Source organism: Bufo gargarizans, chromosome 2 (genome assembly GCF_014858855.1).
Source record: "Bufo gargarizans isolate SCDJY-AF-19 chromosome 2, ASM1485885v1, whole genome shotgun sequence".
Lineage (NCBI taxonomy): Eukaryota > Metazoa > Chordata > Amphibia > Anura > Bufonidae > Bufo > Bufo gargarizans.
The window spans coordinates 296,800,158-296,818,448 of NC_058081.1; the positions used below are offsets into that span (position 1 = coordinate 296,800,158).

The 18,291-nt window shown below is 40.2% G+C and overlaps 1 protein-coding gene across 7 annotated transcripts in view; it reads right to left on the reverse strand.

The window, feature by feature from the left end:
- NAV3 (neuron navigator 3) overlaps nucleotides 1-18,291 on the reverse strand; it is a 542,271-nt gene that overhangs the window by 124,809 nt on the left and 399,171 nt on the right. For all 7 annotated transcript variants that reach the window (XM_044280408.1, XM_044280405.1, XM_044280407.1 and 4 more), the window contains 3 exons: nucleotides 6,503-6,611; nucleotides 4,737-5,120; nucleotides 367-486 (listed from right to left, as the gene is read on the reverse strand). In XM_044280408.1, the coding sequence (XP_044136343.1) occupies nucleotides 367-486; nucleotides 4,737-5,120; nucleotides 6,503-6,611 (613 nt within the window). The remainder of the gene's footprint in view (nucleotides 1-366; nucleotides 487-4,736; nucleotides 5,121-6,502; nucleotides 6,612-18,291) is intronic.

Consider the following 18,291-nt stretch of genomic DNA (forward strand, 5'->3'; position numbering starts at 1 on the left):
TGGAGGATGGTATCTGACGAACCGAGGGCGGGCCAGAGGGGTAAAAGGGGAGGGGTTTGATTTGAACAGCGCCGTGGAGCCTGGGCACCGGCCGCATAAACGCTGCCCCTAGGGCACCTTCAGAACCTAATTAGCATATGGATTAAAAGCGTTTTTAAGAGAGAATAGGCGACGGACAGGCAATATGAAAGGTAAGATTATAATATGGGGAATGTAATGGTTATCATGATGTTTGTGTTGTGTAATGGTCATTTTAGGTGAAAGACTCCCTTTAAGTATAACCACCCAGTATGAATATGTTACCTTATCCACCTTATCTCTATACCTGGACACTTATACATTTATACAAAACCTGTCCGTTCTTACCTATCTGCGTCAACAGCAATATCATGCACCCCTCTATGAATGACATCACGAGATGTTGTAAGATCAGGTATCCTATTAAGACTTCTGGTGTACAAGTTCAGTCCACCATCCGTTAAATACCTAATGTAAATAGAAAATAAGTATTGGATTTATATACGTCCAAATAGAACATAAAATAAGGTTGCATCACATACATCTGTAATAATAACCAAGTGAAAACATTTGACCTTGGAGAAGATACAGGAAAGCAGGAAGCGCACATGTGAAATTGATTAATAATGGATTTTCATGGATCCAGTTAGCTACGCTGGAGAGTTTTCATTCTCTTTTATTTCCATTGTGGTATAAAATTTTCATGTATGCAAGTTTCTGGTGTATTCCCAGCTGTTCTTCACTAAGATGCAAGTAGAAGGAATGTAGAAAATAAAAATTGAGACCCAGATTTACTAATCCTATAGATGGAGTAAACTTTAACAGGCTGCTGGATGATAACTCTGGTGCCGATTCCTTTGACTCTATACCAGCTATTGGATGGCTTACTATGAGACAGATTGTTACACCATAATTGCACTATTTTGGTGTAAAATGGCACTTATAAGTCCCCTGTCCATTTAGCATGCAATGATCTGCCCACTTTCCACTAAGCCCTGTGCACCAATTTGCACCGTTTTGTGCCACTTTTTAGACATATTTTTGACACAGATACATTAGCAAATCTGGGACTGAATCTTTTCTTATGCACAGAACCATTTTAAAATGGTATTCTTCATATATTCCCTAAAGCTCCAATCACTCGGATTTTACTTCAAATCTCAAACTTCTTTCTACAGTCAGTAGAAAACAATGCAGAATAGACTGAAAGCTATGGGAAGGTAGATACATAGCTGTTGGAGGTGCAGGTGTGGAAATCCCGGTAACTTAGGGGGCCCAAAAGGGCATCTGAATATTATAATAGGCACATGATAGGTGGAGAACCTGTTAAATATTTTGCATAGAGACATCAGAAATCTGAAGCTGGCTGTCACGCTGCCATGACATTCAGTTGAAGAAAGCCAACTTTTAGTCCTAGCCGAATCCTAGCTCACATTTCACTGCTAGACCCTGCCCCATTTTTCCTATTAACTAAATGCTAAGCCCTATACTCCTCATCTGGCTTCTTGTGCATACTAGTGTTGGGCGCGAATATTCCAATCGCAAATTTTAATCGCGAATATCGGCACTTTGAGAATTTGCAAATATTTAGAATATAGTGCTATATATTCGTATTCTCGAATATTCTAGGATTTTCTTTCATCAGTAACCTCCCTTCTTGCTTGTGGGCCAATGAGAAGGCTGCAATGTCTTTGTCTGAGCTTAGCAACATCCCTAGCAACCAATAGGAAAGTTGCCTACCCCTTACTATATAAGAAACTCCCGAGCAGCTATTTTCTGTAGTTTTATGGAGTTCTGAGAGAGAGAGACAGCAGTGTCATTGCTGTGCTATGTGCTTTACTGTTTAATTACATTAGATAGTTAGTTAGTTAGCATATATATATATATATATATATATATATATATAATACAGATAGTTAGTAGGAGATAGTCAGCATAGGTTAGATCGTGTTATAGTGTAGCTGATAGGTTCCAGTGCAGGGTGTTAGGTAGTGTGACAATACTTAGTGCACCAATCAGTAATATGCAGTCAGACCTGCTAAAATGTGCAGTTGCACATATTGCGCAAAAATATGAGCATCATTAATTGCCGATTTGCAAATATATTGGAGCCCTATATCTGCATATAAAGCTATTGTAATGTTCTGCCGTGCCAACCATTTTCTCCAGTCTCAGTAGACTTCTAGCAGCTTGAAAAATGTAGCAACAGTGACCCATACCTGTATTGCGCGCGCATTACGCGCATATTACATTGCCTATTTTCGCAATCAAGAAAATAATCGCAAATTCTCAAATTCAGAATATATGATGACTATGCACCCAAATATTCGTGAAATAACGCAAATTCGAATATTGCCCCTGCCGCTCATCACTAGTGCAGACAGACCTAATATTTCTTAGTCCTTAGTTTCTTAAAGGGAATTAAGAAAATGAAAATACTTAAATACTACTTTATTATAAATATATTCCCAAATACCTTCCATTATTTATAATTGTCTGGGGAGCTATCATTAGGAGAAATAAAATGTCCGCTGTCCTGAAGGACAAGTTACTTGAGAACACTGAATAAAGAGCTGCCTCATCCTCCTCTCTGCTCTACTTGTCAGGGATTATGATTCTAAATACAGCTGATAAGAACTTCAGCTGAATCTCTGTAGGAATTGAGGAGACATGAAGTAAACAGAGGACGGACATGACGGACTGTGGTAATGTGGGGCTGTGGTAATGGAGACTGCATACAAGTGCTGCTGCTCATTAGCCACATCCCCACCTCCTCACTGTACTTCATGTCTCCTCGTGATCTCCATTCCTACAGAGATTCAGTTGAAGATCATATTAAACTGTATTCATGATCATAATCCCTGACAAGCAAAGAAGCGAGGAGGAAGAGGCAGCTCTTTACATCAGTGTTGTGAAGTAACTTGTCCTGTGTGATTAGGACAGTTCTTTTGTGTACTAATAGGACAGCAGACATTTTATTCCTCGTAATGATTGCTCCCCAGTCAAAATGAGCCATTATAAGTAATGAAAGGTATTTGGGAATATATTTAAAATAAAGTAATATTTAAGTATTTTTTATTTATTTTTTTATTCCTAGAGAACTTTTTTAATTTGTTGGTAGCATTCAGTTACCATATTTTATTTAGCCATCTTGTGCAGTCCCAAGTAGGATGGTCACAGCTACCACTAGGATCACATCTGAGATTTTTGTTTTATTATAAGGGGGGAGGGAAATAATGGTATCGGCAGATTAGTTCTATGACGCAGACCAAATATGATGGTGCCCATCATTTTGTACACAATTTTTCATTTTTTTTTTACAGTGTACGCAATGAAGGCTCTTAACAATAGCCTTGCCTTGTTGGTTATGTATACCTTCTGAATGCTAAGTGACAAATAAGTGACACATTTTGGAGTTTTACTAGCCCTGACTGCTGCTGGTCACAAGTCACACAAGTCTGCTGTAACTTTTCGTGTTTCTTAGCTTATAATGAAAACATATTTCTAGAATAATCCACAATGGAATTGAAGCTAATTTTTTGGAAGTCAAATCCTCTTTGTTTATCACATTAATGCAGCCTGGAAATTGTTTTAATTAAGTGATAATCTAAATACGTGGAAGGATTGAAAATAGAATAAGGGCCTATGTGGAATTGAAAATCAAAGAGGATGAGTGCTTAAAATATATTAATTCCCCTTTACCACTCTAAGAAGTTGTCAAAAATGTATCAGGAAAATTAGCAATAATGCCAGAAAACTGTATAAGAGGCATTTATTGTGGTATCCAGGGAAACATTAAAGTCAAGGGGGATTAACCAAGCATCATGCCAGAAGTCTTAGCTTGAAAGAAGCCATTTATGTCCTCAGTGTTCTGCTAAAAAATTTCTTTACTGAGTAAATATCATTTATTGACATTTTACTATTCAGTAGCATTAACAAGCATTAATTAGGATTCCTTCTTTAGAAATAACCTATTTCTAAGCACCATATACAATCCACGTCTGCAATCATTGTTTCTAGGGTATACTGAATATTAAACAGTTCATAAGGCGTAAAATCAAATATACAACCAAGGTGCAATTTTTTCTGCGGGAAAAAAGGCACAATCGACTATCCAAAGAACGCAAAAAATTAGACCATGTTGAGTTTTTTGTGATGGCCACAAGGGCACTTTTTCAATTTTTTTCTACATAAGGTAACACTCATGTAGTCGATTTACAGCAATTTTACTGTGGGTAACTGGCGACCTCATGATACATTTAACATGTATTTTACAGTTAACAGTGCAGTTATATCATTGTCGAGGAGTAAACGGCTGGACATTGTGTGCTCCATGACAATAAAAAGAAAACACACTCTACTACCTTTACCATAGCACCAGCTTGTCCCTGGCCAACAAAACTGTGCCACAACTATAACATGCAGTGATATATGACTGGGTGCATATCTGGTCCATAATACTAGAATAAATTTACTAATCTGAAATTTGGTCCAGATAGAAATATTTCGATATAGACAACATTTCAACCTGATCTAAGTAGGCACACATAATATACAAATTCTGTATATGTGCACATAAAATACAGTATATAGAAAATTCTGTGCTTTCAGTATATGTCATTACCCTCTTAATAGGAAGAATACATATTCGTTCATTACAATGCATCTGAAAACTATTAAAACTGATAGCGTTTAAAGAGGTAAACAAATTTACTCACCCACTATTGATGTCATCGGATCTTAGACTCTTTCCAAGAATGTCACCATCACTCATATAGCCACCTACATCCACATCTGAAGACATGTCAAGGTCATGGTTTCCCTTCTCACAGATGTCAACTTGTGATAAGTTTCCAAGCCGGGAAACAGCAGCACGCCGAAGAGGTGTAGTGTACATGAAGCGTGATGGGTCTGTGTGGATGAAGCGTCCAGTATTACTTCTAGGATAAGCACCAACAAAAGATGGGGCATCACCCGCTTGAAGCCTTGGGCTAGACTGTCCAAGTCTCCATGTCACTGCAGAGGATCGACCAGTCAGACTTGGCAAACTTCTCCCACTTACTTCAGTTGTTACTGTGCTATCAAAAGTTGTTTCAAGTGTGCTGTACAAAAGACATAATGCAAGCATGATAACTCTATTATTGTAAATTATAATAAACATGACTACAAAGCCCCAGAGGAGGTTAAAAGGGTTGTTGGCTAGTAATCTTTTATGCATTTATTTGATTACATTTTTAATGGGTTTGAATGGTACAAAAAGTGATGACAACCAAATGCTCTCCTCATGGGTTCTCTATGCTAAACTGCTTTTCTATGGAATAGTGATCTTTTCTATAGGCTACTGTCATGGAAACTATGGGTGATTATTTTGCAAATTCATATCCAGACTATTAGCAGTGTGCTTATTGAAACTACAAGAAACTATAAGAAATAATGTTTTAGATTACATTGGCCAACATGACTTTTTTGGGTGAACTGAACCCTATGAATATGTTGTACAGAAGAAGGTTTTCCAGCATGCACATCATAGGGCTTATAAGGGTTACGTTAAAAGGGTTTTATGAGATTTATTTACCGATGACCTATCCTCTGGATAGGCCATCAGTATCTGATGGGTGGAGGTCTGAGACCCCGCTGATCAGCTGTTTTGGGAAGGTACCAGGATTCCTGTGAGTACCGTTGCCTTCTCACAGCTTACCAAGCACAGCACCACACATTGTATAATGGCTGTGCTTTGCTTGCTCCAGTCACTCAAATGCTGATGACTTCTCAAACAGCTGATTGGCAGGGGTCCCGGTTGTTGGACCCCCACCGATCAGATACTGATGACCTATCCTGAGGATAGGTCCTCAGTAAAAAAAAATCTCAGAAAACCTGTTTAAACTTTTGATGAAAAACACAACAGCTCAAAAACCTGAACAGAACAAGCCTGTTCAGCTTCTTCAAGCCTGTCGTTGGAGGTACATATTGGGAAGGTTTTCTGACACATACCTTCAAAGGAATGCTCTGACTTATGCCACTATAGACGAACAGTGGGACATTTCTCTTTTTATGGAGATCAAAAAAGACACTGTTTTTGCCTCCATCAGGTGAATGGAGCCTTACGGATACATTTGATGTACAGCATATGCCAGGAGCTTCTCAGGGTGATAGCTCAGACACAGTGTACATAGAGCCTACTACAACTGCTACTAATACCAGTGGTAAAGAATAGCAAATAATACAATAATAAAGCACATCCAGTGGGTGAATGGTATAGAATCATACATTAAAGATACATGTGAATGGCTAGCAGCTGTTTAGTCTCTCTATACATCTGTCTGCTGCATTGATTCTACTGTGGCTATTAAAACAAAGCACCAAGCAATGTAATCTTTTTATCTTGTTTAGCACTGGATGTAGATTTGGCAGCTTCTTATAATCATTTTGGAAAGCCATGAAACAATGCCACAGTTGGCTGAGTTATCAATGCCTCCGCTCATACCTGTGACTAATCTGAGTCCCACGTAAACTAGACATGGTTTCTTCTAGATTTTGCCTAAGATCTGCTATATTCTTCACAGTTCTCATTCTCCGCGCTTCTGGATCTTCACCTAGACAAAATAAAAAATGACTTGATTATAACTAGTGACTATCACTGCATAAACAATATAGGAGTAGATTAAACCGAGAAAACAGGATTTACAGGGTGTGTATGTTGCAACAAATCAAATATGAAGTCAGTTTGTACAATGCCATTAAAGTGAGAGAAATTGAATGAAAACATCCATATTATAAATATCAGCCACTCTTGTAGTGACAACCACTCATATCCGATGAAGTGTAATAGTTACAGTCATACAGCACAGTCCACTTCAATTATAATATTCCCCAAAAACTAATTTCAACCATTAGACATGTTATCACTGTGATTTTCCACAGCGAGCCAATTACAGCAGTAGAGTTTTGCATATAGGCCCTGCTGACACGGACATCTGACCGGGCAAAGCATTTGGGAACTTGGCCAGCGGTAATTAACTGGCACTTACACTGAAGAGTAAGGAACAAAAGAGGCTAAGATTAGACCAGCAATGTCCACTCAAATACAGATAATATATTCAGTACATCCCTTATAGTCCACTTATATATGAACTACTTAAAAGTGAGAAAAACACCAATTACAATCAATTATTGAATAGATGCAAATGTGTTGTTATTGCTATAACGGCATATTCATTAGGACTCATTCACATGGCAGTGTCTGTATTTCAGTCAGCACAAAATCGGATCTGAAAAGTACAGATAGATTTCATGTACGCCCTGTATTTTCTTGTAATGTGGACCACAATGGGCTATGTTCTATGATCTGCAGAATGGCTACATGGACTCAGGGCTCAAGCACCCGACCGTATTCTCTTTCCGTGTCCGTTCCGTTCTTTTGCAGACCGTATACGAAACCAGTCCGCCAAAGAAATGGAAGTTACTCCGTGTGCATTCCGTTTCCGTATATGTCCCTATGTCCATTCCTCAAAAAAAATAGAACATGTCCTATTATTGTCCGCATTACAGACAAGGATAGGACTGTTCTATCAGGGGCCAGCTGTTCCGTTACGCAAAATACAGAATGCACACACGTATTTTTTGTGGATCCATTTTTTGCAGACCACAAAATACATATGGTCGTGTGCATGAGCCCTAAGGGCTCGTTCACACGACCGTATTTCTTTTTCAGTGTTTTGCGTGCCGTTTTTTCCATATCCGTTTTTCCACATTTTTTTTCCAGTAGTGTTTCCGGTTCCGTTCTGTTTTTCCGTTCCGTTTTTCCGTATGGCATATACAGTATACAGTAATAACATAGAAAAAATTGTGCTGGGCATAACATTTTCAATAAATGGTTCTGCAAAAACATAACGGATAAGGAAGACATACAAAGTACATGCCGTATGTGTTCTGTTTTTTTTGCGGACCCGTTGACTTGAAGGGAGCCATGGAACGTGATTTGTAGGAAATGATAGGACATGTTCTAGTTTTCAACGGAACGGAAAAACAGAAATACGGAAACGGAATGCATACGGAGTACATTCAGTTTTTTTTGCGGAACCATTGAAATGAATGGTTCCGTATATAAACCGTAAACAGACTGCAAAAACCATTCATGTGAACAAGCCCTAAGAGTCCATTCACACGTCCATGGTGTATTGCGGATCTGCAAAACAGCCAGCCGACACCCCTCATAGAACTGCCTATTCTTGTCTGCAATTGCAGACAAGAATAGGACATGTTTTATTTTTTTGCGGAGCCACGGCCAGGAAGTTCGGGCCAAGGCCCGGAAGTTCGGGGTTGCACTCCAAAAATGCAGATAGTGTGCTCTCCGCATCCATTTCTGCCCCATTGAGAATGAATGCGTCCGCACTCGTTCCCGATATTGCGGAATGGATGTGGACCCATTTGCGGACATGTGAATGGACCCTGGGCTCCATTCACACGTCCGCAACGTGTTTTGCGGATCGACGGAGCCGCGGATCCGCAAAGCACGGAAAGCGGCAATGTGCATTCTGCATTTTGCGGACCGCACATTGCCGGCACTAATAGAATATCCCTGTTCTTGTCCGCAATTGCGGACAAGAATAGGACATGTTCTATTTTTTTGCGGAACGGAAGTGAGGGACGGAAGTGCGGATCCGCAATTCCGTGTCCGGGCAGCACATTGTGCTGCCATATAGGAATGAATGGGTCCGCAATTCCGTTCCGCAAAATGCGGAACGAAATTGCAGATGTGTGAATGGAGCCTTAGACTGTTGATTAAGATGTTTCACACAATGATGTGCAGTTAGCAGATATTTACACATAGTGGTAAGCATGCAGCAGAAAATCACATCATTACCAACTGCAAAAATCTAATTGACTTGTGTTTTTTGGTAGTAAAGGTTCCACAACTGTGGTTGTTGTTTCAGATACTAAGGATTTTTTTAAATTTAAAACTACAAGCACAATTGCATAAAAAGATATATTTATATGTAAATACAGCCATGTTTTCCCAATGTGGCAATGGAACAGCACTCTGCCACTCCTTTAACAAAGTTTGTGACCATACCCTCAACCTTCCTAAAAATGCTTGTGTTTGTTTTTTACAATTTGTAAATTTTGTTAAAAAATAATGCTTTAAGAATGATATGTACTAAATGATAGCACTAAAAAGTTTAAAGGGATGCTGTCCTGCTCGTTATACTGTCCTCCCTGGGCAGAAGTAGTGACAGTCACACAGATTTCTGTGGTCTGCGTTAAAGTGCTGCAGATTTTAGGAACTTACAAGTTAATTTTTGCAGCGTGCTGCCAGCAAGCAGTTACATGATCTGTATAATATGCAGTTCCCCCCTGCCCACACCCCAGGGTTGCATACCATCCAGAAATTTCTGGACAATTTGTAAACATAGGTGATTTTTTTCCTGTGTTGTGGGAAAATAATTGACGTGTCCGAGATATTTTTGAGGCTGGTAGTACTTGACTAGATTACTTTGGTGGTAATTATCATCATTGTACAGCTCCCAGCAAATGCTGGCAATGAGCTCTTATCAGTATACTGAGCTGTAGACATGGATTACTTATCATCGTCATCATTCATTATGGTTTTCCAATTTGTCTATAAAAATGTTGGCTGTCCATGATTTTTGGATAAGTTGTCCAGAAAAAAAAACTCTGGTTGGCAATCCCAGCTGATTGACAGATTTCTCCCTAGCCTCAATAATAGGGGGAAATATGTCGAGCAGGTGGGTAGGGGGAGCCCACATCACATGACTATATCAGGCTTCTTGTTGCCCGCACACTGCTGGGCTCAAGGCCTCATGCACACGACAGTTGTTTTTCTCGGCCTCCGTTCTGTTTTTTTTTTTGTGGATAGGATGGGGACCCATTCATTTCAATGGGTCAGCAAAAAAATGCTGATAGTTCATCCGTTTGCGTTCCACGTTCGTTGTCCGTGTTTCTCTTCAGCAAAAAAAACGGATGCCGCATCAGTTTTTTTTGCCGGATGCACAATTTGTGGACGCAAAAAACAACTGTCGTGTGCATGAGGCCTAAGATGTAAGTTGGGAAAAACGACTGCACACTAACTCTTAAAGGATAACTGTCACACTTAGACCCTAATTTCAATTTTCATATATGTAGTTACTAATAGCATGATATTCCAGAATCAGTTACTGTTAGACTGACTCACCCCATATTTAATAAGATTCAGTCCTTAGCAACCAGTCTGCATAAAACTGCAATTTCACTATTCAGTTAAGATGGCCGCCACTGCCCTCACCCTGAGGCTAATCCCGCCTGCCCTCACTAGCCAGTAACAATAGCCCCCCCAAAGGTGTCAGTGACCAGAGCCCTCCCCCCCTAAAGGGTTAATCTCCGGCAGCACAAAGGGGTCCTCTTACCACACGTTGCTTTAATTTATACACTGAGCAGATGGCAGATCTCCCTTCCCTGGTCTGCGCTGCTTCAACTCTGCATTGTCCCAGTCTGCTGAGTGAGGGAGCGTCTGCCAAGCGCAGGGACAGGGAGCAGTGCACACAGCCCAGGCACTGTTGTCAGCTGCTGGGGAGGACCTGACTTTAATAATTTACTTACAGTCCCTGGCTGTCTGTAATCTGACCTTGCACGCTGCCTGCTTCTGCTTCCTTTGTCCTTCAACACAGAGGACAGACCATGCCTAGCAACCCTATTTTAAGCAGAGGTAAAAATAGGCAGTACAGGGAACAAAACTGTGGAATTAAGGGGTAATTGAATACACAGTGAAAAGTTGAAATAGGGCCACCAAGGAGATATTAATCACCACAATCCAATACTCCAAAAAAAAAAAAAATATATGACAGTTATACTTTAAGTGACAGACCACTGAAAATGTTGCGCGTCTGTCAGTATTTTGTGCTGCACCCAGAGGGATAGGATTAACCTATAGCACTATTTATTCGGTGCTTTCTTCTTCATGCATATAATGCCAGAATACTGCAACTGTGCAGGCTTCAGGATTTGTGGAAAGATGTGTCACATCTACAGGTCCTTCTAAAAAAAATAGCATATTGTGATAAAGTTCATTATTTTCTGTAATGTACTGATAAACATTAGACTTTCATATATTTTAGATTCATTACACACCAACTGAAGTAGTTCAAGCCTTTTATTGTTTTAATATTGATGATTTTGGCATACAGCTCATGAAAACCCAAAATTCCTATCTCAAAAAATTAGCATATCATGAAAAGGTTCTCTAAACGAGCTATTAATCTAATCATCTGAATCAACTAATTAACTCTAAACACCTGCAAAAGATTCCTGAGGCTTTTAAAAACTCCCAGCCTGGTTCATTACTCAAAACCGCAATCATGGGTAAGACTGCCGACCTGACTGCTGTCCAGAAGGCCATCATTGACACCCTCAAGCAAGAGGGTAAGACAAAGAAAGAAATTTCTGAACGAATAGGCTGTTCCCAGAGTGCTGTATCAAGGCACCTCAGTGGGAAGTCTGTGGGAAAGAAAAAGTGTGGCAGAAAACGCCGCACAACGAGAAGAGGTGACCGGACCCTGAGGAAGATTGTGGAGAAGGACCGATTCCAGACCTTGGGGGACCTGCGGAAGCAGTGGACTGAGTCTGGAGTAGAAACATCCAGAGCCACCGTGTACAGGCGTGTGCAGGAAATGGGCTACAGGTGCCGCATTCCCCAGGTCAAGCCACTTTTGAACCAGAAACAGCGGCAGAAGCGCCTGACCTGGGCTACAGAGAAGCAGCACTGGACTGTTGCATGTCATTCGGAAATCAAGGTGCCTGAGTCTGGAGGAAGACTGGGGAGAGGGAAATGCCAAAATGCCTGAAGTCCAGTGTCAAGTACCCACAGTCAGTGATGGTCTGGGGTGCCATGTCAGCTGCTGGTGTTGGTCCACTGTGTTTTATCAAGGGCAGGGTCAATGCAGCTAGCTATCAGGAGATTTTGGAGCACTTCATGCTTCCATCTGATGAAAAGCTTTATGGAGATGAAGATTTCATTTTTCAGCACGACCTGGCACCTGCTCACAGTGCCAAAACCACTGGTAAATGGTTTACTGACCATGGTATTACTGTGCTCAATTGGCCTGCCAACTCTCCTGACCTGAACCCCATAGAGAATCTGTGGGAAATTGGGAAGAGAAAGTTGAGAGACGCAAGACCCAACACTCTGGATGAGCTTAAGGCCGCTATCGAAGCATCCTGGGCCTCCATAACACCTCAGCAGTGCCACAGGCTGATTGCCTCCATGCCACGCCGCATTGAAGCAGTCATTTCTGCAAAAGGATTCCCGACCAAGTATTGAGTGCATAACTGAACATAATTATTTGAAGGTTGACTTTTTTTGTATTAAAAACACTTTTCTTTTATTGGTCGGATGAAATATGCAAATTTTTTGAGATTTGGGTTTTCATGAGCTGTATGCCAAAATCATCAATATTAAAACAATAAAAGGCTTGAACTACTTCAGTTGGTGTGTAATGAATCTAAACTATATGAAAGTCTAATGTTTATCAGTACATTACAGAAAATAATGAACTTTATCACAATATGCTAATTTTTTTTAGAAGGACCTGTATATGTGTCATGATATTAATGATGATTGCCGTTAAACATTTAAAACATACACCAAAAATAACTTAGAAATGATCAGACTCTAAAATACTTTACATGAGATTACAACTCAAAGGGGAGATTTATCAAACTGGTGTAAAGTAGAACTGACTTAGTTGCCCATAGCAACCAATCAGATTCCACCTTTCATTTTTCAGAGCTCCTTTTGAAAATGAAAGGTGGAATCTGATTGGTTTCTATGGGCAACTAAGCCAGTTTTACTTTACATTAGTTTGATAAATCTCCCCCAAAGTTTTTAAGGAGATTTGCTTTTAACTCACCAAGTGACTCACAATGCAATGCCTGTTCTAAATCACCCAGCATGGTCATGATGACTTCCTCATCCAAATAAGCAGTTCCCTCCCGCAAGCAATTATCCTCCTCTTCCTCAGACCAGCTCTTGCGAATATCACATAAATTAGTATTGCACTGGCTATCCACAAGCTGGGAACATCCAGCCACTGAGAACATCAATACATCTGGATTTCCTGCGAAATGGTAGGATGCCCTCCGCTGTGAAATAAGGCTACAATTGGAGGCCCCATTTTCGGTTTCCCATGATGCAGCAGGAAGAAGAGTGTGCACAGACTGGGAGACCACCTTTGACAAACAGCTAGTAGTCTCTTGAACTTTCTCTTCTCCCTTAAAGTGAAGTTGGGAGTTGGAGGCTTCTTCGTGCCAGCTTGCTTGGTACGAGAAGAGCATGCCATTTTCTGTGCTTCCACTGATAATCGAAAGATTGGTCATAGACTTTTGCTTCCTGAGACAAGCATCTCTTCGGACGTCCTTCTTCTTGACAAGCGGCAATTCAGTAGGGCGTTGCATCTTTCATTAAAGGTTGAAATTGCTGAGGCTTACATGAAGACGATAAGTAAAAATGTAAGCTCCACCTCGCAGGCATGTGCTATATTGTGCAGTGTGAAACAGCAAACCCATCTCTGTGCCAGAACTGCAGAGGTAACAGTAATACTGTTAGAAATCCTTAGGATATAGAAGTCAAGCATGCTCCTTCAAGACACCAGTCCAGCCTAGGAGCATAACCCATTTCTTTCTCTCTGTCACACAGCCAGAGCTCTCCAAGAGCAGAATCTTCATTGTGACAAAAATTCAAAAAAAAAAAAATGTTTCCTTGCGTTTTCTTTGCCTTCTCAAGACGATGTCTCTAAACGCAGATCCCCAACACTTTATCTGAGACAGTGCTGCAAGTACTGTGTGCTCACGTCAGAGCTCAATACCAGTGAAGCACAGCTCTGCACAAGTCGCCTGCAAACACTTAGTATTCAACCTGCATCCTGAGATTTGACTCTTCCCGTGCACTGCAGTACATGATGCTAGCTGCCATGGCAGCGGACAGTCTACAGATTAGACCAAGCAGCTGTCCAGAGCACAATGCCACAGGTCTTCTACTCACAGGTTAAAGTTTAGGTAGTCTTCTGTGTCTATGCATGTTAAATAGCGGTCTGCATTTAAAGAACGCATATTAATTGATGCAGGGGAATCCGATACTGACGCTATCATGCGGCAGGAATGTGTGCAGACTAACAGGTTCATTAAATATGAGTGGTCTTATCTGCTCTATTACAATGATGAGATGTCTTATGACAACCATGTGATGTATCCTGCTTACAAGCTTAATGTGTATACGTCTGCACTGCTAAGACATAGACAGACATTGTTGGTCTGGGAATATAATGCCTTTTTCTCAGTAAATAAAATGGTTTCATAATAATGTTAACATTTTTTTTCCCTATAGGCATCTTCGCAGTCCAAAAATAAATGTGCGCTGAGGAGGAGAAGTTCACTGTAGTGTCACTGCCTAGGGCAATGCATTTGCATCACAAGTTTACAGCACAGTCCAAACACTGAAGAACATTGTCTTGTAAAAGGACAGCGTGTCTTCAATGTCATAGGGATGAAAATTAAAGTAAATTACAGAAAAGGGGTTGTTCGCTTTTAGGTTTTAATACATTGGCTTATGAATACTACTCTAATTTTATTACTAATAACCCCAGGCATCCTATATAAAAAGCAGTGTAGACAAAATGGTCAGCAGGCATCTATACCGACCATGGAGACTGTAGCCTCATTTTCCTAAGACAGTTTGCAGAATAAAAAAAAAAAAGTTACCTGACTGGCAGTGGTGTAACTACTGCCGTAGTAGCCCTGGGCTACTATAGGGCCCAACTTGGCAGACAATGTCCTGATGCTGGCGATGTACTGAATGTGTTGCTGCAGAGGACATTGTGTGTGGCAGCAAATAGAACATATTAATACTGGTCAATGTCAGGATCTTCAGTGAGGCATCGCCAGGAAGTCAAGGGGACCCAGAAGAACTGAGAGTGGTAAGTATATTTTGATCAGGTCTGGGTAGTATTTTTTTTGTATCTGGTCAAGAGGTCTGGCCTGAGATCTGATGAATTATGGTTCTTATCCAGTCTGGGTTCTGATAATTTAGTAGTCTGGTTCGGAGTATGATAATGTAGAGGTCTGATCTTGTTCTAAATTAACTGTAGGAGATGGTCTGGGGTCTGATGAAGTCAGGTGTTTGGTCAGGGTTGTGATAATTTAGAGGTCTAGGATCCAATGATTCTTTTAAGGGTTTTGAATGAATTTGGGGTCTTGTGTGGAGTCTGAATAAATTTTTGGGTCTGGTCTGGGGACTGAGTGGTAAATGAGTGCTAAAAATGTTAAAGTATAACTTTACTTTAAAAAAAGATTGTTTGATAAGTCAGTGACATATTAAAGGTTTTAATCAGTAGCAGTCTGAGTTTTAAGACCCCTGATGACTGATGAGGTTTCAGCACTCAAACGCCTAACAATCAAAACCTTTTTGATTTGTCATTATGACACTGATATATGAAAACCTTTTGGAAAGATCAGTTACACATTAATATAACTGTTGTTATGTTATTCCAAAGCATTTAAGGCAAGGGGTACACTTGGCAGTTGTATTTTTTTAGGAGACTCAGCAGGTAAGTATGTGCTTACCTTAACTTTCACATGAGGCTGTTAAATATTCATGCCTGTTGGGGGGATGGAGAATTCAATAATTTGTCATGAGGCCCAATGTACTCTCCTGATGACTGGGCAACTGCATTGATAATTTTTCTCCTAAATCTTATGCTCAGAAGACTATATATTGCCTTCCTGGTGATTTTTTTCTTTGTGCAGATATATTGACATCATAGTGCAGCGTCCCACATCAGTGTGTAAATGTGATACTTTAAACATCTGCCTATGTATTTGCATTGTATGGTATTTCCTATTATCAGGCTGGCAATGTCATTACACCCAGTCGCCCCTAGATGGTGCTGTCACCACATAATATATTTATAGCTTGGGTGTGTCTAGCTGAGAGAAGAACAGGATGTTAGCAGTTAGGAGGAAAAGCAAGTGTATGGAGGAAAAGCAAGTGTATGAAGGAGGGAAACAGGCATCGTCCATTACCGTCCACCATGTAGTCTGCTATTTCTATCCCTTGATCATGGCCAGGCTAAGGGAGTACATCTAACATTTATCTACAGCAGCCAAGCACCAGACAGTAAGTCTATGCCTAAATATGAAGCAAGCCTAGTGAGGGTTATAGCTAAATCTAGCTTATGGACCTCATTAGCACAAGTGCCTGAGAGTAACTTTCTAAGTGCCAGGACACGTATGGATAATTAATAGGCAGAATTGTCCTTATTCACTACACAAGCTTTCCATGACATAGTGGAAAACCTAAACCTTTTTAGGAGAGCATCCTGCAAATAATGAAGTAGAAGTGTTTGCCTGCCATGAGGGGAACGCCCTTATTGGATAGCTCAAGATAAGTAGAAAACTGCATATTTAGTGCCAGAGTGCTATAGTTTGGACTTAGAATAATTACAGAAGTCTTGCCTGTAAAGAGTCAATCCTAAAGAGAACTTCTCAACTGACAATTGCCTAAACATGATAAAAGGAATACAATTGAACTTATTTCTGAGTCATCACTTATATATACAAATGAACTGTGTCTGTACTGACTACCTGAAGATAATTGATTCAGTAAATGTTCAACTGTTTGATAACAACTGACTCCTCATCATTTCCACTACTAAACTCAACATTTGCACTTTACGGTGCTGGCGTCAGGAACCAGGGTCCTAGCCACCAAAGCACCTTAAACACCAATTACCATCAAGGGCACCTTAACCAACATCTGGCTGGTGTTCCCTGCAAAAGAGAGTGTCCCGGAGGATTTCGTGCTGTCTTCCCATCTACTGTATGCTAGACAAGGGAGGCATCTGCTAACCGTGAGTACATGAACTATTACACCCATCGGTCCACCGTGAGCCTCACGTGTTTCCCCTGTGGTTTGGTAGCGTTACAATAGCACGCATAATGCAATTTATTAGTGGAATCGCTGGAACTATTTGTTAGAGTCTATTTTCTTTTCAGGAGAGGAAGGGTTTTTTAACAGTTTTTTTTAAACATATGGTCAAGTTGCTATGTCAGCATTATCCATCTTTTAACCCTTAAGGACCTATATGTACGACGGAAGTCTGGTCCCAAACATGGCGCCCGGTCGTGTGTGCTGCAGGCGCCATAGCCGCAGGGTTTCTGCTATTTTAAGTAGCCATAAGGCTGACCGCATACATTTAACCCTTCAGATGCCGTTGTCAAATGTGACCACGGCATCTGATCAGTCCGAAAGCGGAAGTCGCGCGCTTCTGCTCCGGTAACAGCATTCCCCAACTGAGATCGGGGAACCTGTTACATTGCTGAAATACACCGAAGCCTCAAGCAGGCTTCAGTGTCTATTTCAGGAACATACCAATAGAGGGCCACTAGGTGGCAGCATTGTATTGGTTTAATATAGTGCAAATGAAGTGTTGAATGATGACTATTTAGCCATTAATGAACACAATGATTGCCAGTTATTGTCACCCAAGGTGACTTAAAAAAAGTTTTAAAAAAATTCTCATTTTTTTTTACAAATATAAAAAATGAATAAAAAAAACCTAAAAGTTCAAATCACCCCCCTTTCCTTAAAATAAAAATACTTAACTGATAAAATTTTTTAACATGGGCATCACCGTGTGCGAAAATGCCCATACAATTAAAATATAACAATATTAATGGCATACAGCCATTTTTTTCACTTTAACTACCCAATATTTTTTTTCATAAAAAGTGATCAAACAGTTGCACACATTTAAAATTGGTATCACTGAAAAGAACAGATCGTCCTGCAAAATAAGCCCTCACACAGCCCTGTACACATATCTGCAAAAAAGTTATAGGGGTAAGAATATGATTTTTATTTTTCTCAAAGGTTTTAATTTTTTTCAGTATTGAAACGCAAGAAAAATTAAGCAAGTGTGGTATTATTGAAACCGTACTGACCTGGAGAATGAAGATAGCAGGTCAATTTTACCATATAATGTACAGTGCAAAAAATAAATAAATACCTTTATCAGAATTCAGTTTTTTCCCAATTCTACCCCATTTGGATTTTTTTCCCCGCTCCCTACTACATGGTATGCAACCGTAAATGGCGCCATTAGAAAGAACAAATTGTCCCGCAAAAAATAAGCCCTCATAAGCCTATGTGAATAGAAAAATAAAAAACTTAGGACTATGGTAAGGCTTGGAGTGAAAAACGAAAAAGGGGTTAAGTTAGCAATGCAT